The sequence below is a fragment of the Calidris pugnax genome, unplaced genomic scaffold, assembly GCF_001431845.1.
Source record: "Calidris pugnax isolate Ruff unplaced genomic scaffold, ASM143184v1 scaffold1, whole genome shotgun sequence".
Lineage (NCBI taxonomy): Eukaryota > Metazoa > Chordata > Aves > Charadriiformes > Scolopacidae > Calidris > Calidris pugnax.
The window spans coordinates 1,604,377-1,621,244 of record NW_015090800.1 but is presented as its reverse complement, the minus strand read 5'-3'; the positions used below and the strand labels follow the sequence as shown (position 1 = coordinate 1,621,244).

General features: G+C 37.8%; 1 protein-coding gene across 1 annotated transcript in view; it reads left to right on the top strand.

Moving 5' to 3' along the window:
* The window catches only part of PIK3C2G (phosphatidylinositol-4-phosphate 3-kinase catalytic subunit type 2 gamma), a 240,142-nt gene that overhangs the window by 64,102 nt on the left and 159,172 nt on the right, over window positions 1–16,868 (top strand). Inside the window, exons 12-14 of the mRNA XM_014937275.1 lie at window positions 7,578–7,773; window positions 11,022–11,144; window positions 16,682–16,813. Coding sequence (XP_014792761.1) covers window positions 7,578–7,773; window positions 11,022–11,144; window positions 16,682–16,813 — 451 coding nt within the window. The remainder of the gene's footprint in view (window positions 1–7,577; window positions 7,774–11,021; window positions 11,145–16,681; window positions 16,814–16,868) is intronic.

Sequence of the window (16,868 nt, the reverse complement as noted above, 5' to 3'; positions counted from 1 at the left end):
GGCTGAGGGATGGGCAGGAGCCTGTCCTCTCCTGGGTGCCTGCGTTGGGTTCCTGGAGGGGGACGGCCACATCAGGGCATGGCTCCTGCTCCAACGTGCACCTGGGGGTGCTACATGGGTGCTATCAAAGTGTCCTTCATCTGAATGGTGGTGTGTTCTACATTGTGCCCTGGAATGGTGATCTCTCTCCATTTTGTCTAAGGAAAAATAGTGGCCTCATGGATACTATTATTTTTTTCTCTCCTTTTTTCCTCTGTCTGCTTTTCTTAATTGCGGTGTGCTCAGAGAGGCAAAAAGGTGAACCAACCACACACAAAGATTGCAGCAGCCTTTCCAACACAGGGATTCCAAATGCCAGGCTTGTTTTTTCACCATTATTCAACTTCGTGAGGAGCAAACATAGAAACAGCGAATTATATTTGTAAGCTGCCAGGAAAAACTAAGCAGCTGGAGGGCCAGGGGAGCAGGAGGGAGAACATGCAGGTGCAGAAGGGGGGAGAAGGTAAATACAGTTTGTAGGATAGGATTATTATCCCTTGGATATAGTCATTTATCCTTTCTTTTTTTTTTTTTTAACACTTAAATAATTCTTGATGACGAAAAGAATGAATAGTTATTAATCAACATCTACCCTAGAAACATCTTCCTCTGCACGCTGTTCAGAAAACCTGGCAGGAAAGGATCTAAAACATTCTTCTACTTAAAGATATTTCCAAATTTGGACTTCATTGAATCAGCAGCTTCCTCAAGGAAAATCTGATTTATTGAATAACAGTAAGGGAATCAGACTTTTTACTCTCTACTTCTCTTACCTATTTATTTATGCCAGGAAAACTTCAGCTGTGAAGAGTGATGTTTCTGTGTTTGTTCTTGGCACACCCTAATTTCATAACAATTGCAGAATCCTTTTGGTAGTGTAATATTAGAAACTGCAACTCACTGATTGCAAGTCAGAACTCGCCAGGCCATTAGTCATCCTGTGAAGCCTGCATTCAAAGTTGTCCAAGGTAACTAAAATTCAAATTGACCTCTTACATGCATTTCATGTTCATGATACACATTTTGTGTATGTTAAAAATTTACTACATGCCTTACATCTGTGCCTATTAAGTAAACTTCTAAAAGCCAGCAAAATATTTAAAATTAGGCTAATGAGCATTAACAGAAAAGTCCAGCTATTGTTTCAAAGCTGATCTTAAGGGCACGTCTGATAAAAACATAGTGTGAGAGCAACGACCAAAACTGAGCTGTTGGAACCTAGCCTGGATCCCCAAGAAGTGGACAAAGCCATTCTACACATCCTTTCTTTTGGGGATCACAGGCTTTCTTAGTCCTTGTCTTCTCAGTGGTCAATCCCCAAGAAGTGGACAAAGCCATTCTACATGTCCTTTCTTTTGGGGATCACAGGCTTTCCTTAGTCCTTGTCTTCTCAGTGCTCCCCTTCATGATAATGCCATGGGACCTTCCATCTGTTGACCTAGGGCCACTGAGCCTGAGCAGAATCCAGATGATATTTTCACCTGCTGAAGCTAGAAGTAAGAACCAACTAGGTGTTGAGATGTGCATTCCTGCTGAAGTCACCTTTCCTTTTCCACCTCGTTTGCTTCCTGCCTTCTTTTTGCTTCATTATGCTTAGCTGGCTAGAGTTGCAGGCATGCAAAAATTTGCAAGCCTGTGACCCAAAAGTAAAGTAAAATCACTACCTTAGCTCAGTGCTGGTAAATTTTTCCAGATCTTTAGGAAGCTGAAAACCATGTGCTTTGCTTTCTGTAGCAGCACAGTTGCAGATGAAGTCACCATTGACAGCCGAGGAGGAAAGAGACTGCCTTTTCCATTGGTGCTGTTCTTTTCTGTCTTTCTTGTATGTATTTATGTTTATCTTGAAGAAAACTGGATCAAATTTGAACAGCAAGAGTAGCAGTTACTCCAACTATTAATTTCTTTTTCCTCTCTTTTTCCTCCCTCAAGTGATAGTTATTACTCTAAGTATCATAAAAGAGTTTTGGTTTTCTTCATTATAGCTTCGCTCTTACCACAAAAGAGAAAAAGATAAAGGATACTATTAAAATTAAAACCTTACTTAATAATTTGTTTAGAAACTGCTTTAATCTTTCTCTTTAATAAAAGATTATCGGAGGTTTAATATTGGTAATTCACCGTGGACTAAGTAAGTCAAAGACTATATTCAAAATATCCAGCCTTGATTTAGTGTTGCAATAACTGGCTCTATTAGCAGGTTATCTCTGTAGACCAAAGTGTTCCATTGCTGCGAACAGAGCAGCACTTATCCATGTTATGACTAAGTCTGGATCGTGTTCTTTTTCCACTGTATGAAGCCCTTAGAAGATTATATTAATGTTTTAGTACTCAAATTATTTTTTTTATTTCTTCTTTCTAGACGTTAGCACCTTTCTGCAGCATCAAGTGTTCCCAGAAAATAAAGAAAGAGATTATTCAAGTTAGGGATTTGGAATTGGAGTTTGCTGCAGTCCTAAGTATGAAAAGACAGGCTGCGAGGTGGTACAGAAACTTGAGTCCATGCATGTTTCTTAAAAGCTGATGAATGAATATTTTGTACAGTGTCTTTTTGTACAGCCTTGATACTTCAGGCAGGGATTTCACCGGATCAGACATTATAAGCAGCTTTTGGAAACTGATCAGTAGTTCTCTGGGACCCATCCCAGAAAGTCTGGTATGCACCATGAACCGATGATACTGAGTCAACAAGTCTTTTCCAGCTGAAATGCTGGAGATGCTATTTTTTTCCAGTAAATGCAGAAATCAGATACCTTGGTGATAATACATTTAATGAAGTCGTCATTACATTTAAGGGTGTAAAGGTTCACTAATTGTGCTTGGGATCTGATAGTTGCTTCTGATAGACCTGACCATAAAAATATTCACCACAGAAAGTTTCACCCAAAAAACAAAAGTGGGAAGGGGAAAAAATGGAATGCTTTTTGAAGGTTTTCCTGTATAAAATTGAAAACTCAACTTCCTTCTTTTCCTAGCATAAAGCCATTATAGGTTTGTTTTGGAAAAATCACTTTTTGTTTCAGAATATGGAAAAATGTCAAGAGCTTTTTATTGATCGCATTTCATCTCCGTAAGAGTCTTCTGCATTGTTTTCAAATCTGAGCATGGCTCTTTACCTCTGAGTTGCTGCTGTGTTACATACTGATACGTTGTTCTGAAAGCCAGAGGTTTTTTTTAAATAACTACAACCTCACAGTTCTCCAAAAAAATGAGACAGAAGTTACCGAGGCCTTGCTGCCATATAAAGCATTTAGTAGCAGAGACATTTTTGATACCAGGCCAGCAGGAGATTTTTAAGTTTCTTTCAAGGGGATAATTCGTAGGATTCTTCAGCTAGTAGGAGGAGAGAATAAGGTAAATATTGGTGCTTGAAAACTGCATCTGATCAGTATTTGCATTACAGCCCTTTCATGTTTTGCCTTTTTCTTACTATAATAGTGGTCTAATTAACACTGGTAGCACCTTACCTAAATCTTAAGGTTTTGCTTTGCTTTTTTTCCTGAGTGCTTTGTGTGTGCATGAACAACCTAATCTGTATTTGGGAGCTTGCTCTTTTTCTTGTCTCTGAAAATAAGTAGGAAAGAGCAATATCAAGCTCCTCTTCTCCAAAATATCTTTAAGATGTCAAAAGGGTCTTAAGCCTTCCTTCCAAATTCTGTTCAACCAGATATTTGTCATGTTTTACCCAGAGAAAATGTGTATGCAGAGTCAGAGAGGGCATGTTTACTATGTATTAAATTGACATCATCTGCTAGTGCAATAACAGCAAAGTACCTACTCTGTTGGAAGGTCTGGCACGAAAATAATATGTGAATTGTAATACTGGACTGCAAAGAAGAAAGTAAGTGGTCTTCTATGAGGAATATGCTAGTGTGTTCCTTACTAAATCTTGAAGGCACCTGCAGGCATAGTCATTAACACTTTTAGGGATGGCATAGATTGTTCTGTTTCTCACCAAGGGTGGATTTTATTCCTTCAAACTTCATGTAGAAGGAACATGTGTCAGAAATAAGCATACCTGGCAGCTGTGCCTAAAGTTCACTTCCTTTGGTCTCTTCTCATTTCTGCAAGTCTCATTTCTTCTCACCTTCACCAACAAGGTGATGCTAAATAATTTCACACCAGAGATAAATTATAGGGTTTGAGTTGTGAGATTATAAATCTTGGTCACAATTCACTTTGCCATGTGGTGTGTTCGTTGTCTCCTAGATACTGACTCTGCCTGGGACACTTTTCTAGAAAATAAACTCTGGCATAGCTGAAGCTGTGAATCCACTGTAGGAAGTCAACAGCCTGTGCTATGTAAATCAGTGAAATACCATAGTCCTTTCTCATCTAAGATTTATTAATCATAAAAGTCATAAAAAGCAATAAAGTTCTCTGGCTTCATGAATGGGCAATATAATTTCAGCTTACCAAATCCTATTCTGCAGCTCATAAAAATATAGTGAAGAGATGCTGACCAACTCTTGTGAGTAATGGACACTTACAGACTAGCCAAGATGTTTGTCTTTAATTTAGTTAATTGCTACTGGGCTTAATGAGTGAAAAGTGGTGGGGGAAAAAGGGCTGACTCTGGCATGGAAACCATGGAGTCATTGTAAACTGAGAGCTGACAAGAGTAAGAAAATGAATGTAGAAAAAATGCCGCAGCTGCAGACCAGGTCATACTTGAACTCTATTTCTGAGATCATCTTCCTTCTGAATCTTCTAATAATTAGATAATTAGTGCTGAAGTTTCATTTGTCTTTACTGGCAGGTGAGCTGGTTGTCCCACTGCTGTCTTCACCCCTCACACACCATCTGAGCCAGAGAGACCGCCTGTAGGCCTCACCCAGGCCCTGCTTCCAAACTGGCTCAGTTTCTGCATTCAGGCACATTCTGCAAGGTCACTGGTGAAAAGTGGAAATTTAAGAGAGGAAAAAAAAAAAAAGAACATTTCCCAGCTCCCTTCAGCAGGGAGTCTCACGGACATCGTCTGAGACTAAGTGAAGGCTGTTAACCTTGCCCTGTCTACTCACATAGATCTTGTAGAGCGGGCAGGTCCTTGACACCCAGAAAACTTTTCTCACTTCGCCACTGACAGAGTGAGGTGTGTTATAAATAATTGAGGCAAAATTTGTGCTTTTCCTTGTTTTGCCTCGTGTTTGGTGGATTTTTTTGTTTTGTTTGTCTGTCTGGTTTTTACGCATCTGGCATTCAGTTTTGTCTCTCAGGTAAATCATGAGAGTCGTTCTTCTGCAAACATAGCCAGTGGAAAAGATAGCTTGGATATAGCAGTGGGCACCTGGCATCTTACTCCCAGTGGAAAAGATAGCTTGGATATAGCAGTAGGCACCTGGCATCTTACTTCCTTGCCTGGCATGTGTAAATTTTCTATTACGGAAAATATTTAACCTACTGGACCTTTTTTCTTCCGAGGAGTATTCCCTTCTTTCTGTGTCTTACCTGAAATGGAGACAAAATTTGAAACATTTTCTTACAGACTAGAATATGGATTTTAGTAAAAACTGCTGGTGGCCAAAGTGTTTGTTTCAACACACAGAAGGAAGTTTACACAGATTCTGAACTACATTCAACCCTCTTGTGGAGAAAATGCTGAGAAGGTTCCACTCAGCAATCATTAATTTCAATAGGCTGATTTGCCTAAATAAGGAATTTGCTGTTGGCTACATACCTTTGCCACTTTGAACAGATTTGAGCCAGGGAGTCTCCTAAGAAGCTCTTTTTTTCTCCATGTAAATAGTTTGGTACATTTCAGATAAAATACTGATTCAAATAATAGTCCACTGATGTCCTCTTCTGGAGGTCTTAAGAAGGCCTTATGTATATGACTATCAGTAATTCCTTGGAATGTAAAAGAATTCGGTGAAAATAAAACATTTAGTTTGGAGGATACTAAGTTATTACACATCCAAGAGAACTGGGTATGAGAATAAAATGGTATTCTAGGGAAAAATATCATTAGAGGAATAAATTTATTCCGAACAATTATAGTGAACGGAGAAACTAGTAAAGAGAATAAATAAAAAGATAATTAAAAATGAGTGCCAGACAGAGAAGTATAGACAAACAGAGAGTAAAAGAACTGCATTTTCTTAACCTGCCAGTCCCTAAAATGATTCAGTTTTCCTATGTGAAAGATGATTACAACATGACAAGGAGTACTAATCTAGCCAGTCCTTCTTGAGTGCAATAATTTGCTGTGCTAGCAAATTATTTCCACCAGCACAGCCTACTATATGTCAAACTATATCAATTTTATGTGTATTCCTGTCGTTACATAGTTAAAATCTGTCTATTATAAAATGAAGACTGAAATAATTCCGTTACGCTGTTTGCAGTCCATTTTGCTGGTTTAAAGGCAAAAGGTATCAAAGAAGGGGAATAAAATTCCCGACCCAAACCTATGTTTTTTGGAGACGTTTCTGTCAGGAAACTGAGATGGCTGAGTCCAGTGAATTGTGGTATCTGTATCTGATGTTGGGCAGGGTTCCTGCATCTATCCTGAGTATAAAAAGCAAGTCTTGGGCTTCTGATTCCTGGGAATTTTTATATATTTTTTTCAATAGACACTATTAGACAGCTAATAGAGAGCTGCTGAATACAGTGGTCAAACTCATGAGTTAGAAGGGGGGAGGAGAATTTGGCGTTCTCCTCTTGGAAGACAAATCCCCCTGATCTTGGAATGATACACTGTACTCTGACGTTTTCTCTCTCAACCTGTCCTTTGCCTGAGAAATGAGCGCTCGCACTGGCTCTCTTCACTCGGTGGAGCCTGCCAGGACTGGGGGTTTTAATTTACACTGGCAATCAGGCAATCCCTTAGCTGCTCCAAAAACACAGAGAGAGGGAAGGTGGATAAAAGCCAGTAATTGCAGAAGAAGAGCACTGCAGAGCTTAAGCCAGAGGAAATAACATAAATAAAGGTGTGATATAAATGAAGCTACAGCCTGCATTTTGTATCTATCTGTATAGATATGTATTCCAGCGTCCATTTTTGTGTAATTTTATCACCAATCCATGTCCATCTGAATGCTGACTGTGTCTGATGGTGGCCTCTATTGTATATATTCTATGAATTGTTTCCCTACAGTTGCAATAGCTTTATAGTCTTAAAATTTAACCAGTGCCTCTTCTCCATTCTACCGCTGCACTGCCAGTTCCCTTGAACTAAGAAGCAGCTTAGCTGCTGAAATTACAGAATACCTACAGAATAGAAATCCTTCCAATAAGAAAATTAGCAGACTAAAATGGCATATCTGAGGCACACGCTAGCTTGCTGTAGTTTAAAATGCTTACTTTGAAAATGCCTTAATTTGAAAGCACTGTAATGAAAGACTGTTAATGATACACCCGAAATGAGCTAAGGCTGGTTTCAGAAGCACAGATGGCTAATTGGCTTCAGTTGGTAGGTTATGTCGTTTTAATTAAATTTTATTAGGAAGCATTTCAAAGCCATAACTGATGGTTTAAGATAAATATGGTTCTTCGTAAATGACCTATTGCTAACCTTTAGTTCTTTCTCTCTCTCCTTTCAGCGTTAATAGAGGCTGCTGTGACTGAGCTCTCCATGGCCATCTCTTACCTCATCCATATTTACAGCAGCAGCTTTGATGCGAATTTCCAGCTTGCCAGCATACCTAAAAGCCCTTCATCTTCAGATGTCAGCCTAGATTCCCAGCTCAGCTTCACTGTTTATGCTGCCCATAACATCCCAGAAGCCTGGGTGAACAGGTAGGAGGAAATCTAGTAGCTGTTCACAAGATGGGGTGGTGTCTCTTATGATCCCACGGTTTTCACAGATGCTGGCTTACCTCTGTTGCTTTGGTGATACACCCACTTACTCAGCCTCTAACATTAATATAGGAGTATCTCCACTGTTTTTCGAGAATGAAGTGCACTTAAGCTTAACTAAGAGACTTCCAGGACCCATGGACAGATAGATAGTTGAGGAGGTGGCCTGTATGGTTGCCCTTGACTGGTGTGGAAGGAGGGCAATAGAAGCAAGGTCAGAGCACTGGCCTTGACGGGTACAAATATTTGTGTGACTGACTTGCTCAGAGGGAGGAATGCCAAGAGAGTTTGGACTGGGATTTTGTGTGGTCTATGCAATTGCAAGTAACTGGAGGGACTGAAGGCCAGCTTACCACACTTGACAAAGGGGTGCTTGCTTAAACTCAATCTGAATGAGGCTTTATCAGCAGTTTTTGCTCTTGATATATTCAAACCACGTTCCTTGGCTATGCATGTGCACTGACAATCCTTTTATAGATAGTGATTAAAATAAGTATAGTTTATAGTTCCAAGTTTATGTAGTATATTAGTATAGCAGAGGAAAGAAAAAAGGGAGGCATCTTTAATGAAAAGCTGATTGAAATGTTCTCTTCTGAATTGTTTATTTGGTCAAATTAGTTGTTTCTTCAAATAGCTGCTTTTCCTACTCTGAGCAAAACTCTTACCACTCCAGTGCAGTCAAATGAGGACAGGTGGCTGCAGTCTGGCAGCTTTATCTTTATGAGTCAAAATGCTGTTCTCCAAGTTTTTATTAATATTTTCCCCTTACTCCCACTTTACCTTGAATTCCAAATGACTGATGAAAAAATAGTGAGATCATTTGCATTAGACTGTGAGCAAGAGAGTGTACCACACAGCATTAGTTGCAATAGAAATCTGAAAGAATTTGCATTAGTTAAGGTAAAAATACAGAACTCTAATCACTATAATTATTTTGCAGATGGTTATACCGTTCCCACTGCATTTTATGTTTTACCAGAAAAATGTGAAATTACATATGGCCTAAAGGCCACTGGTGACTTGAATGCTATGGTAAAGCATGTGAAAATGAGAGTCTCTCTTCCTCCTTAATGTCCCTTCCCATTCTTTCAAAAATTCACAGCTAGCATGAACTTGTTAACATGGGATTCCACTCTGATGCCTACTTTCCTCAAATACAAACTTAACTCACATACATACCCCCTGTCCTTATTTCTGCACTGCAGGAATTCATGTTGGCTGTGTCACAACTCTCGTTTTCCCTTTCCCAAAGGTCGCATTTTTGGATCTTGCTTCTGCTTATAACATGTATTTAATATATATCCCTGCTCTTGCTTCTGCTTATAACATGTATTTAATAGATATCCCTGCATATATATATATATATATATATGTCTAAAATACATGTATTATAAATATTAAAATTTTGACATCTCTTGTTGTATGCCTCACATTGTTTTCCTTTCTATACATACCAGTATGTGATAAATGACTTTTAATCATCTGGGATAAGGGAGAGTGAACTGTCTTGTATTTTACAGAATCATGTTAGTGTCCTGTCAAATCCCTCTCAAGTTCACTTTTGAGGACTTGATTTTTGTCAATTTTTTGTCAATTTATGCTCTCAATTTCTTATTCCAGTCTTACTGTTCTCCTTAAAAAGATAGGTAGAGACCTTACAAGTTGCAGAACAATGTTGCAAAACTGATTACCTTTCTTTACTGTATTTTAATTCCTCCTCCTTTTTTTGTTGGATTTTTTTTTGTCAGTTTGTTGTTTTATCTTATTTAAATCTCAAGCAGATATGCCCTATTTGATGCCAGCGGCATAACATTGCTAGCTTCATTTGTTTCTACATCCCCCCAAAATCAAATTCCTATCTACATGTGGATGATGAGAAGTTATTTTTGAGACAAGACTATAGAGTCATGCCTTCAAATTCACGGGGAGGATGCCTAGGCAAAATGTTCTACAAAGACCTAAAATGTGTTGAAGTACGCACACTCTGAACAACCTTTCTGACTTCAGTTAGTCTGAAGCATTGTGTAAGCATTAATCTTTCCAGGAGTCATGCCTTCAAATTCACGGGGAGGATGCCTAGGCAAAATGTTCTACAAAGACCTAAAATGTGTTGAAGTACGCACACTCTGAACAACCTTTCTGACTTCAGTTAGTCTGAAGCATTGTGTAAGCATTAAACTTTCCAGAATTACATCAATTTGGTGTATAAATCAGGGGTATATCTGTGTATTGTGTATCAATAATTCTGTTTAAACAGCAGTGATTTTATTAAAATCTATTATTTCCTGCACTATCCTCAAACTGTTTGTAATGTTTAGATTCTAGAGGAAAGATGCCATATTTAAGAGCAGAAGCATTTTCTTGTCTACTTTCTCTGCATCAATACCTCATAGGTACTACAGATTCCAGATCTTTTCTTTGAATTAGGAAAAAAAAAAAAAGGGGAGAGGAAAAAAAAACATATCTGCTACAATAACTATAATAATTATTATAATGTTCTGGAAGAGATCAACAATCATATTTGTAAATAAGGCAAAGCCAGGCACCTTCAATCTGCAAATGCTTCAGCTTTGTTCTACTGATTTGACTCTGTTTTCCATGTTCATCGTTCTTGTACAAAATGTGGTCTACAGTTGACACTGGCAGGAAGATCTGGAAGTTACAAGTCCAGTTAAGAACATTAGTTGATTATACCCTATTCCTCTATTTTGACTAAAATTTTATAAGACCTCAGTAAGAAGAATATCAAACCAACAGATAGCCCCAGACCTGAATTACACTATGAAGCTAATCAGTTAAGTACCTGAATAGTGCCAACACATAGGACTTTATTGCTTCTGCTGTAATGAGTGCATAGATTCCCTTAATTACTCACCTGTTTTTCACTGATTGGGAAGAGTAAGCATAGAAGATTTACTGAAGTTGTGTGATTAGCAAGTTGTAACACTTCAAAACTTGTGTCCAAACTTCCCTTGACTGCAATAATCAAAAAAAAATTAGTCTTAATGACAAAAATATGGAGCAGAATTTAGGTGTCTTAAGTACTTTTCCTGAATTCTGAATATTAAGAAAAATACCAACCCAAAATAAACTGCTTCCACACCCCATTTCTGAATGGTTAGCTCCAAATTTGCTGTGCTGGACATGTTACATTACAATTAATTTTTATTTTTTTTTCTTCCCTTTAGCTACAAGGTTTTCTCTTTCTCCTGTTCACTAACTTATGCTGGGAAGACAATATGTCAAGTCAAGGTTTGCAAAAATATACCAGTTAGAAGATCCTTCTTTTTCCTGGCTGACTGGAACGAGAAGTAAGTTTTGATCTGTGTTTGATATATGTCTGTCTGACAGATTTTACACAGTCAATATTCATTTCCCAAAAAAACCAGATCCACGTCTTTATTATGGATCTTCTTCTGGGAAAATTAAACTTCACAGAATTCAGAGAAACTTAGAGAGATGGAAGTGTAAAAAGAAGTGGGATAGCCAGAGGAATAGCAACAGGACTAACCTAAGTCTTGTCTGACAGTAAGCCAAACTGAGCTGGTCTGAGAATAGCTTTCATTCACTGGGGCATCCTGGAGGAATAGTGGAACCAAAAGGAGATATGACCAAAGGCTGTATTTCTGTTCTCTTTTGAGAACTTCTGCCCTTTGGATCCACCCCTAACAGGTATGCAATCCAATTTAAGAAGGTATCGTAATGCTTCTTTAAGGAAGGAACGAGGCTATTGAGTTTTTCTGGGGTGGAGGGACTGGTTGGTTGGTTTGGCTTTTTGTGTAACAAGTTTTATGTTTTTATGTTGAGGTTTTAAATGTAGTTTTAGAATGAGGTCTTTAGTTTGAGACTGGAATTTTAGAGTTTTAAAATGAGGTCCTTAGTTTGAGACTGGAATTTTAGAGAAGAGGCTACCAACTGCCTGTCACCTGCCTGTCTGCTTTGAGGAAACTAACTCCGTTGAAAAGCAAGGTGCACAATCAAACAAGGTTTAGTTAAGGTAATGGGATGATAAAAAGTATATTTGCAATAGATGGGAGAGAAGAAGGTGGCAATTTTTTATGATTTGGTGGGTAATATTGTGTTTTTCCAACTTTTTGAGCATGACATGTTTATATTTACAGTCTTTCAAATTTTTGGTATTTTACATCACTGTTTACTGTATCATAAATCTGAAAGCAGCTTGATTACATTATAATTGAACAAAGGCTACAAGGCGGCTGAAGGGTTTTTTAAATTATAATTGAATGCGGAGTGTAATTCATAATTTCCATTTGCCTTTGTCTAAGACATATAAGAGTTTGAAGCTCGTGAAACAGAATAAGACCTTTTGATTTCAAATCCATTACATGCAGATGTTTACTGCAGGACATGACCATGTTGAGATCATGACAGTAGATTCTGTTTTTATTCCAAATCTAACACAGCACTTAACAACAAAATCAAATGTTTTCATATAAAGACTGGACCTGACTGCTTTACTGTGTTGTGCTTTCCACAGTGTGACCTTGCTATAGTATCAGAATCATAGGTAGGATGGTGATGCCAGAACATCTTTCCTGTATGAAAATATGCATAGGGAAATAAATGTTTGCGTTGGTTTTAATTTAGCTTAAACATGAAAAACTTGTCATAGTCCTATCATGACAAAATGTGGGTTTTGCTATTTGTGCTGCCAACCCTCTAAGAAAGAATAAACAAACAGCACCAAACTTGACAGAACAATCGGTATATTCAGAATATTTTGAAATATACAGAGAAAAGGAACAGTAGAGGTGGTGCTATATGCCGAACTGGAGTACTTTAAAACTTATTCAGGAAGAGGCTGGTTTGACTTTCTTACAATAAATACATGTATATAAAAACTAATTAATACTTTTTTGCAAGAATTCAAGCAGGAATTGATTAAAAAATAGAGTAATTTACTGACGTAAATATTACTGCAAATGTTTTTCATGTCATCAAGTGGCACCGTTTCCTAATGTAGGAAGTCTGGGTCACTCAAAGCTGTAAACCAGCTATGGTCACTCTTAGTTATCTTTTGGCTGTAACATCACCTTTCTGAAACAGAAGAGAATATGCTTGATTACAAGTTGACAGAGGAGAAAATTTCTTTTTTGTAATGTTTCTTGTCTTGAGTTACAAAGTGCTACTTTCGTTCTAACCCACATGCTATTTTCAGTTGATCACAGCCCTTGAAAATGTGTGTGGTAAAAGGTCACCAGTCAGAGCTTTTATTGCATTAGGAAGTCAAATATTGTCTATACAGGTAGGGATCAATAAGGCCCAAAAATACACTTAACTGATTCAAAATGAGTCCTGATCTTAGATGAGGATTGACTTGAACAACCCCCCAAAAAAGGAGAGTAAAAAGAGAGTTATTGCTCTTGCTTTATTTGCTGATTTGAAGATTTGCTTTATTTGATGATTTGAATATTTGCTTTATTTGCTGATTTTCATGTGTTTAGTTTGTTTTCAAGTGCTTTAACCAGTTACTGTCTGAACAATAACTTCATAAGTTTTTGTGTTTAAACATGAGTTTCTGTTAAAGTTTTTATTATCTTTAGTCTTTCCCAGCATGTTCTCAGAAAAGATGGGAATCATTTGATACCTAAGGAGATTGCCTCATTCAGTGTTACTTGTTTGTCCTTTTTTAAGAGTATACTTTTTGCTTTAGAACTTGTGTGTTATTTTTGAAAAGTGTGATTGTCACCTTAGTGAAGAGTTCGAACAGGCAGATACTATCTAACACACAATCAGTAAAGTCCAAAAGCTGCCCCCTTAATTTTCTCATCACGTTCATTTTTCAGTGGCCGAGGCCTCTTAATTATTTCCTTTCTTTTTTCTTAACTGGTTGCTCTTAATGTATTTATTCCACTATATCCTCTTTTTCCATCCTCTGTGATTTATATTAAGTCTACAGACATGAAATATGGAATTAACATTAAACCTACCATTCATCACCTCAGATACTTTCTTGGCACTGGGATTCTCTCTTCATATTTTATTTGCCTCCTCTGTTTTCTTTATACTCTCTCAGGGCAAAGCCTGTGTTGCCCCAGAGCTCTTTTGTGTTGAGTGCTCTTATGATATTAGGTGCTTGGCCTTTGAAACCAGCTGTGTAATTTTATCTAATGTCTGTGAACAGCATCTTCTCAGTGAGTAGCTCCTCTGTTCTTCTCAACTACTGTTGAAATTGCTCACCCACCCAGACTCTTATTTCTGGTCACTGTTTTGTTTCCTCTTTATTCTTAGTCATCTGTTTGACTCAGCCTAATAAAGTCGGAAAGGATAACACCAACTGGGTAAGCTAAGACTTGCATTAATCCAAGTTTTTAAGAGCAATACGAGTTCCCCTTCTCTGTGTGTCACGTGCCACTGGAAGGGAAATTTTGCTCCTCTCTGACCCATACTTTAACTCTTGGGATATCTAACTCTTGTCAAAGTTTCCAGGTTCTTTTCCTACTGGTGCACAGCTTGTAGTGTCATATATTGTGTCCTAGGGAACCTATGGCATGCATTTGCTTTCTGCAGTGAGATTTCACTGAATTTCACTGAATTTTAGAGTTGGAAGGGACCATAGAGATCATCTAGTCCAACTCCCCTGCTGAAGCAGGATTGCCTAGAGCTAGAGCATGTTACTCAGGAGCATCCAGGCGGGTCTTGAAAATCTCCAAGGAAGGGGACTCCACACCCTCCCTGGGCAGCCTGTTCCAGGGCTCTGTCACCCTCACCGTGAAGAAGTTTCTCCTCATATTTGAGTGGAACCTCTTATGTTCCAACTTGTGCCCGTTGCCCCTCGTCCTCTCACTGGGAACCACTGAAAAGAGTCTGGCTCCCTCCTCCTTCAACCCTCCCTTGAGATACTTGTAGGCATTAATAAGGTCTCCCCTCAGCCTTCTCTTCTCCAGACTAAAGAGTCCCAGCTCTCTCAGTCTCTCCTCATAAGGGAGATGCTCCAATCCTTGAATCATTGTGACTTTCTTCCTTGCTCCAAGTTCTCAAGGAGTGGTAACATTAACAAGGAGTTAATGTCTGCGTTAGAAAATGCACGCCTTGATTTTCTTGTTCTTGTCTCTTCTCAGCATTAACGGTGCTTCAAAGTTAAGTGTAACTCGTTATCGAGCAGTTTTATGTAACATGGGCAGAGTTGTAGGCCTGTAAGTGAAAAAGACAGACAAGCTATCTATAGCATGGAAAAGAGTTCAGTTTCCCAGTAAGTGTTTCTAAGTGATTATGAGTGAAGAAGAGGGCATGAGACAGGGAAAGCATAGTTGAAAGCTATAAATAGGGACACGTGGGAAGACGGTTGAGAATTGCTTCTCAATTCTATTCATGTTAATTAGAAAGAGTGGGAAATTACTGTCTTGCTTTGTTACCCGAAGAGAGAGGTATGCAAATTTGAATAATTTCCAAATGTTTAGGACTGATCATCTGAAATTTTGACACTAATGCTAATTTGGAGTACTTCAGAATTTCAGCTGAAACCCATCTATTTTCTCTCAGCGGCTCCTCAGTGCATTCAAGGAAACTTTCCCAAAGCCAATAGAATTTTCACAGTTTTGGAATTAGAAGCAAGATCTTATGCTAATTTTACCTTATACTATTACCTTGTCTTATTTCTGCTACCCATAATCCTTATGTTTTTCAGACGACTATATTTTTTAAATACCAAATTCTACATTTGCTTACTGCTTAAGTATGACTATACCTTTTTAAAAATGCTGAGTTGCATTGTTCTGCCAGTCTAGATTGAATATCTGAAAATCAAGTGTAATCTATATTATCTAAATTTATCTTCTGGTTTGTTTTCTTAATCTCAAGTTTATGCAGATCTTTTGTTTTCTTATTGCTTATGTTGTCAATGTGGAATAATTCTTTTAGCCTTTAGCTCCTTGTATTGATTTTGTTTATGCAGAAAAAAAATGTAATTAATTTCACTTTCCGCTTGAGAAATTTAAGTTTGCACTGACTATACATGGAAAAATCTAGAAATGCAGTATCCACCATAAATGTTCCCTTCAGGAAAAAGGAAATATAGACTTGCACATGTCTGGGTAGTTACAGGCATGATTTTTCCATACAGCATGAAAGTATTGTATTTATTAGAATTGTTCTAAGTTATGATTTTAAATCAATTCATATAATCTATACAAACAAATTGAATGACCAGCCAAGTTTGCTAATGGTCAATGCAAAGTTGAGGTGAATATTGATAGATCTGAATTTTCTCGCTTAAAAACGTGAATCATTCATTGCTGTTAAGGAGGTGAATATTGATAGATCTGAATTTTCTCTCTTAAAAACGTGAATTATTCACTGCTGTTAAGATAAAATCTGCCTTTAAATTGTGGCTGGGAAACACCACATCACCAAAGCACATCTGAACAAGAGAATGATTATCACAGTCTACTTAAAAGCAACTTAGTTTCTTAAGTAGTGTTTTCCTCTGAATACACAAGACAGCAAATAACTCGCTAATGGTTGACAATTCACCCTTGGGGGATGCTTATTCTAAAATACCTACACTGATAAGGTAATTATAAAGCAAAAGTTTAACTAAACTTTTTCCCGACTTTGTTACCTCTAGTGGTAACCACTGAAGCAAATGAGTTTTACTCTTCTCAAGTACTGTGACCCAAGTTAATGGTTGGCAGTACTCCTCAATGTGTTGAAGGAATCTGTTAGTTATATTTTTCCTCAGTGGAGCTCATGTAATTTATAGGTTGATATATGTGCTAAGGCATCTAGAAAGATGTAGAAAGAACTTACTTGTGGTAATAGAGCTCAATTTTTTTTAACTTGTATTTTTCTCTTTTCTGATTTTTTTTTTTTTTTTTTTTTTTTTTAGAATCAATTTTCCTCTACGAATAAAGGCTCTTCCGAGGGAAACTATGCTGACAATAAAACTACTTGGAGTACACAGTGCCTCTAAAAATACAGAAGTACTTGGTTGGACGTGCTCCCCTTTGTATCCAAAAGAGTAAGTTCAGTTTTGTATGACAGCTTAAGCCCATTCTTGAATAGTATTGCGCTCA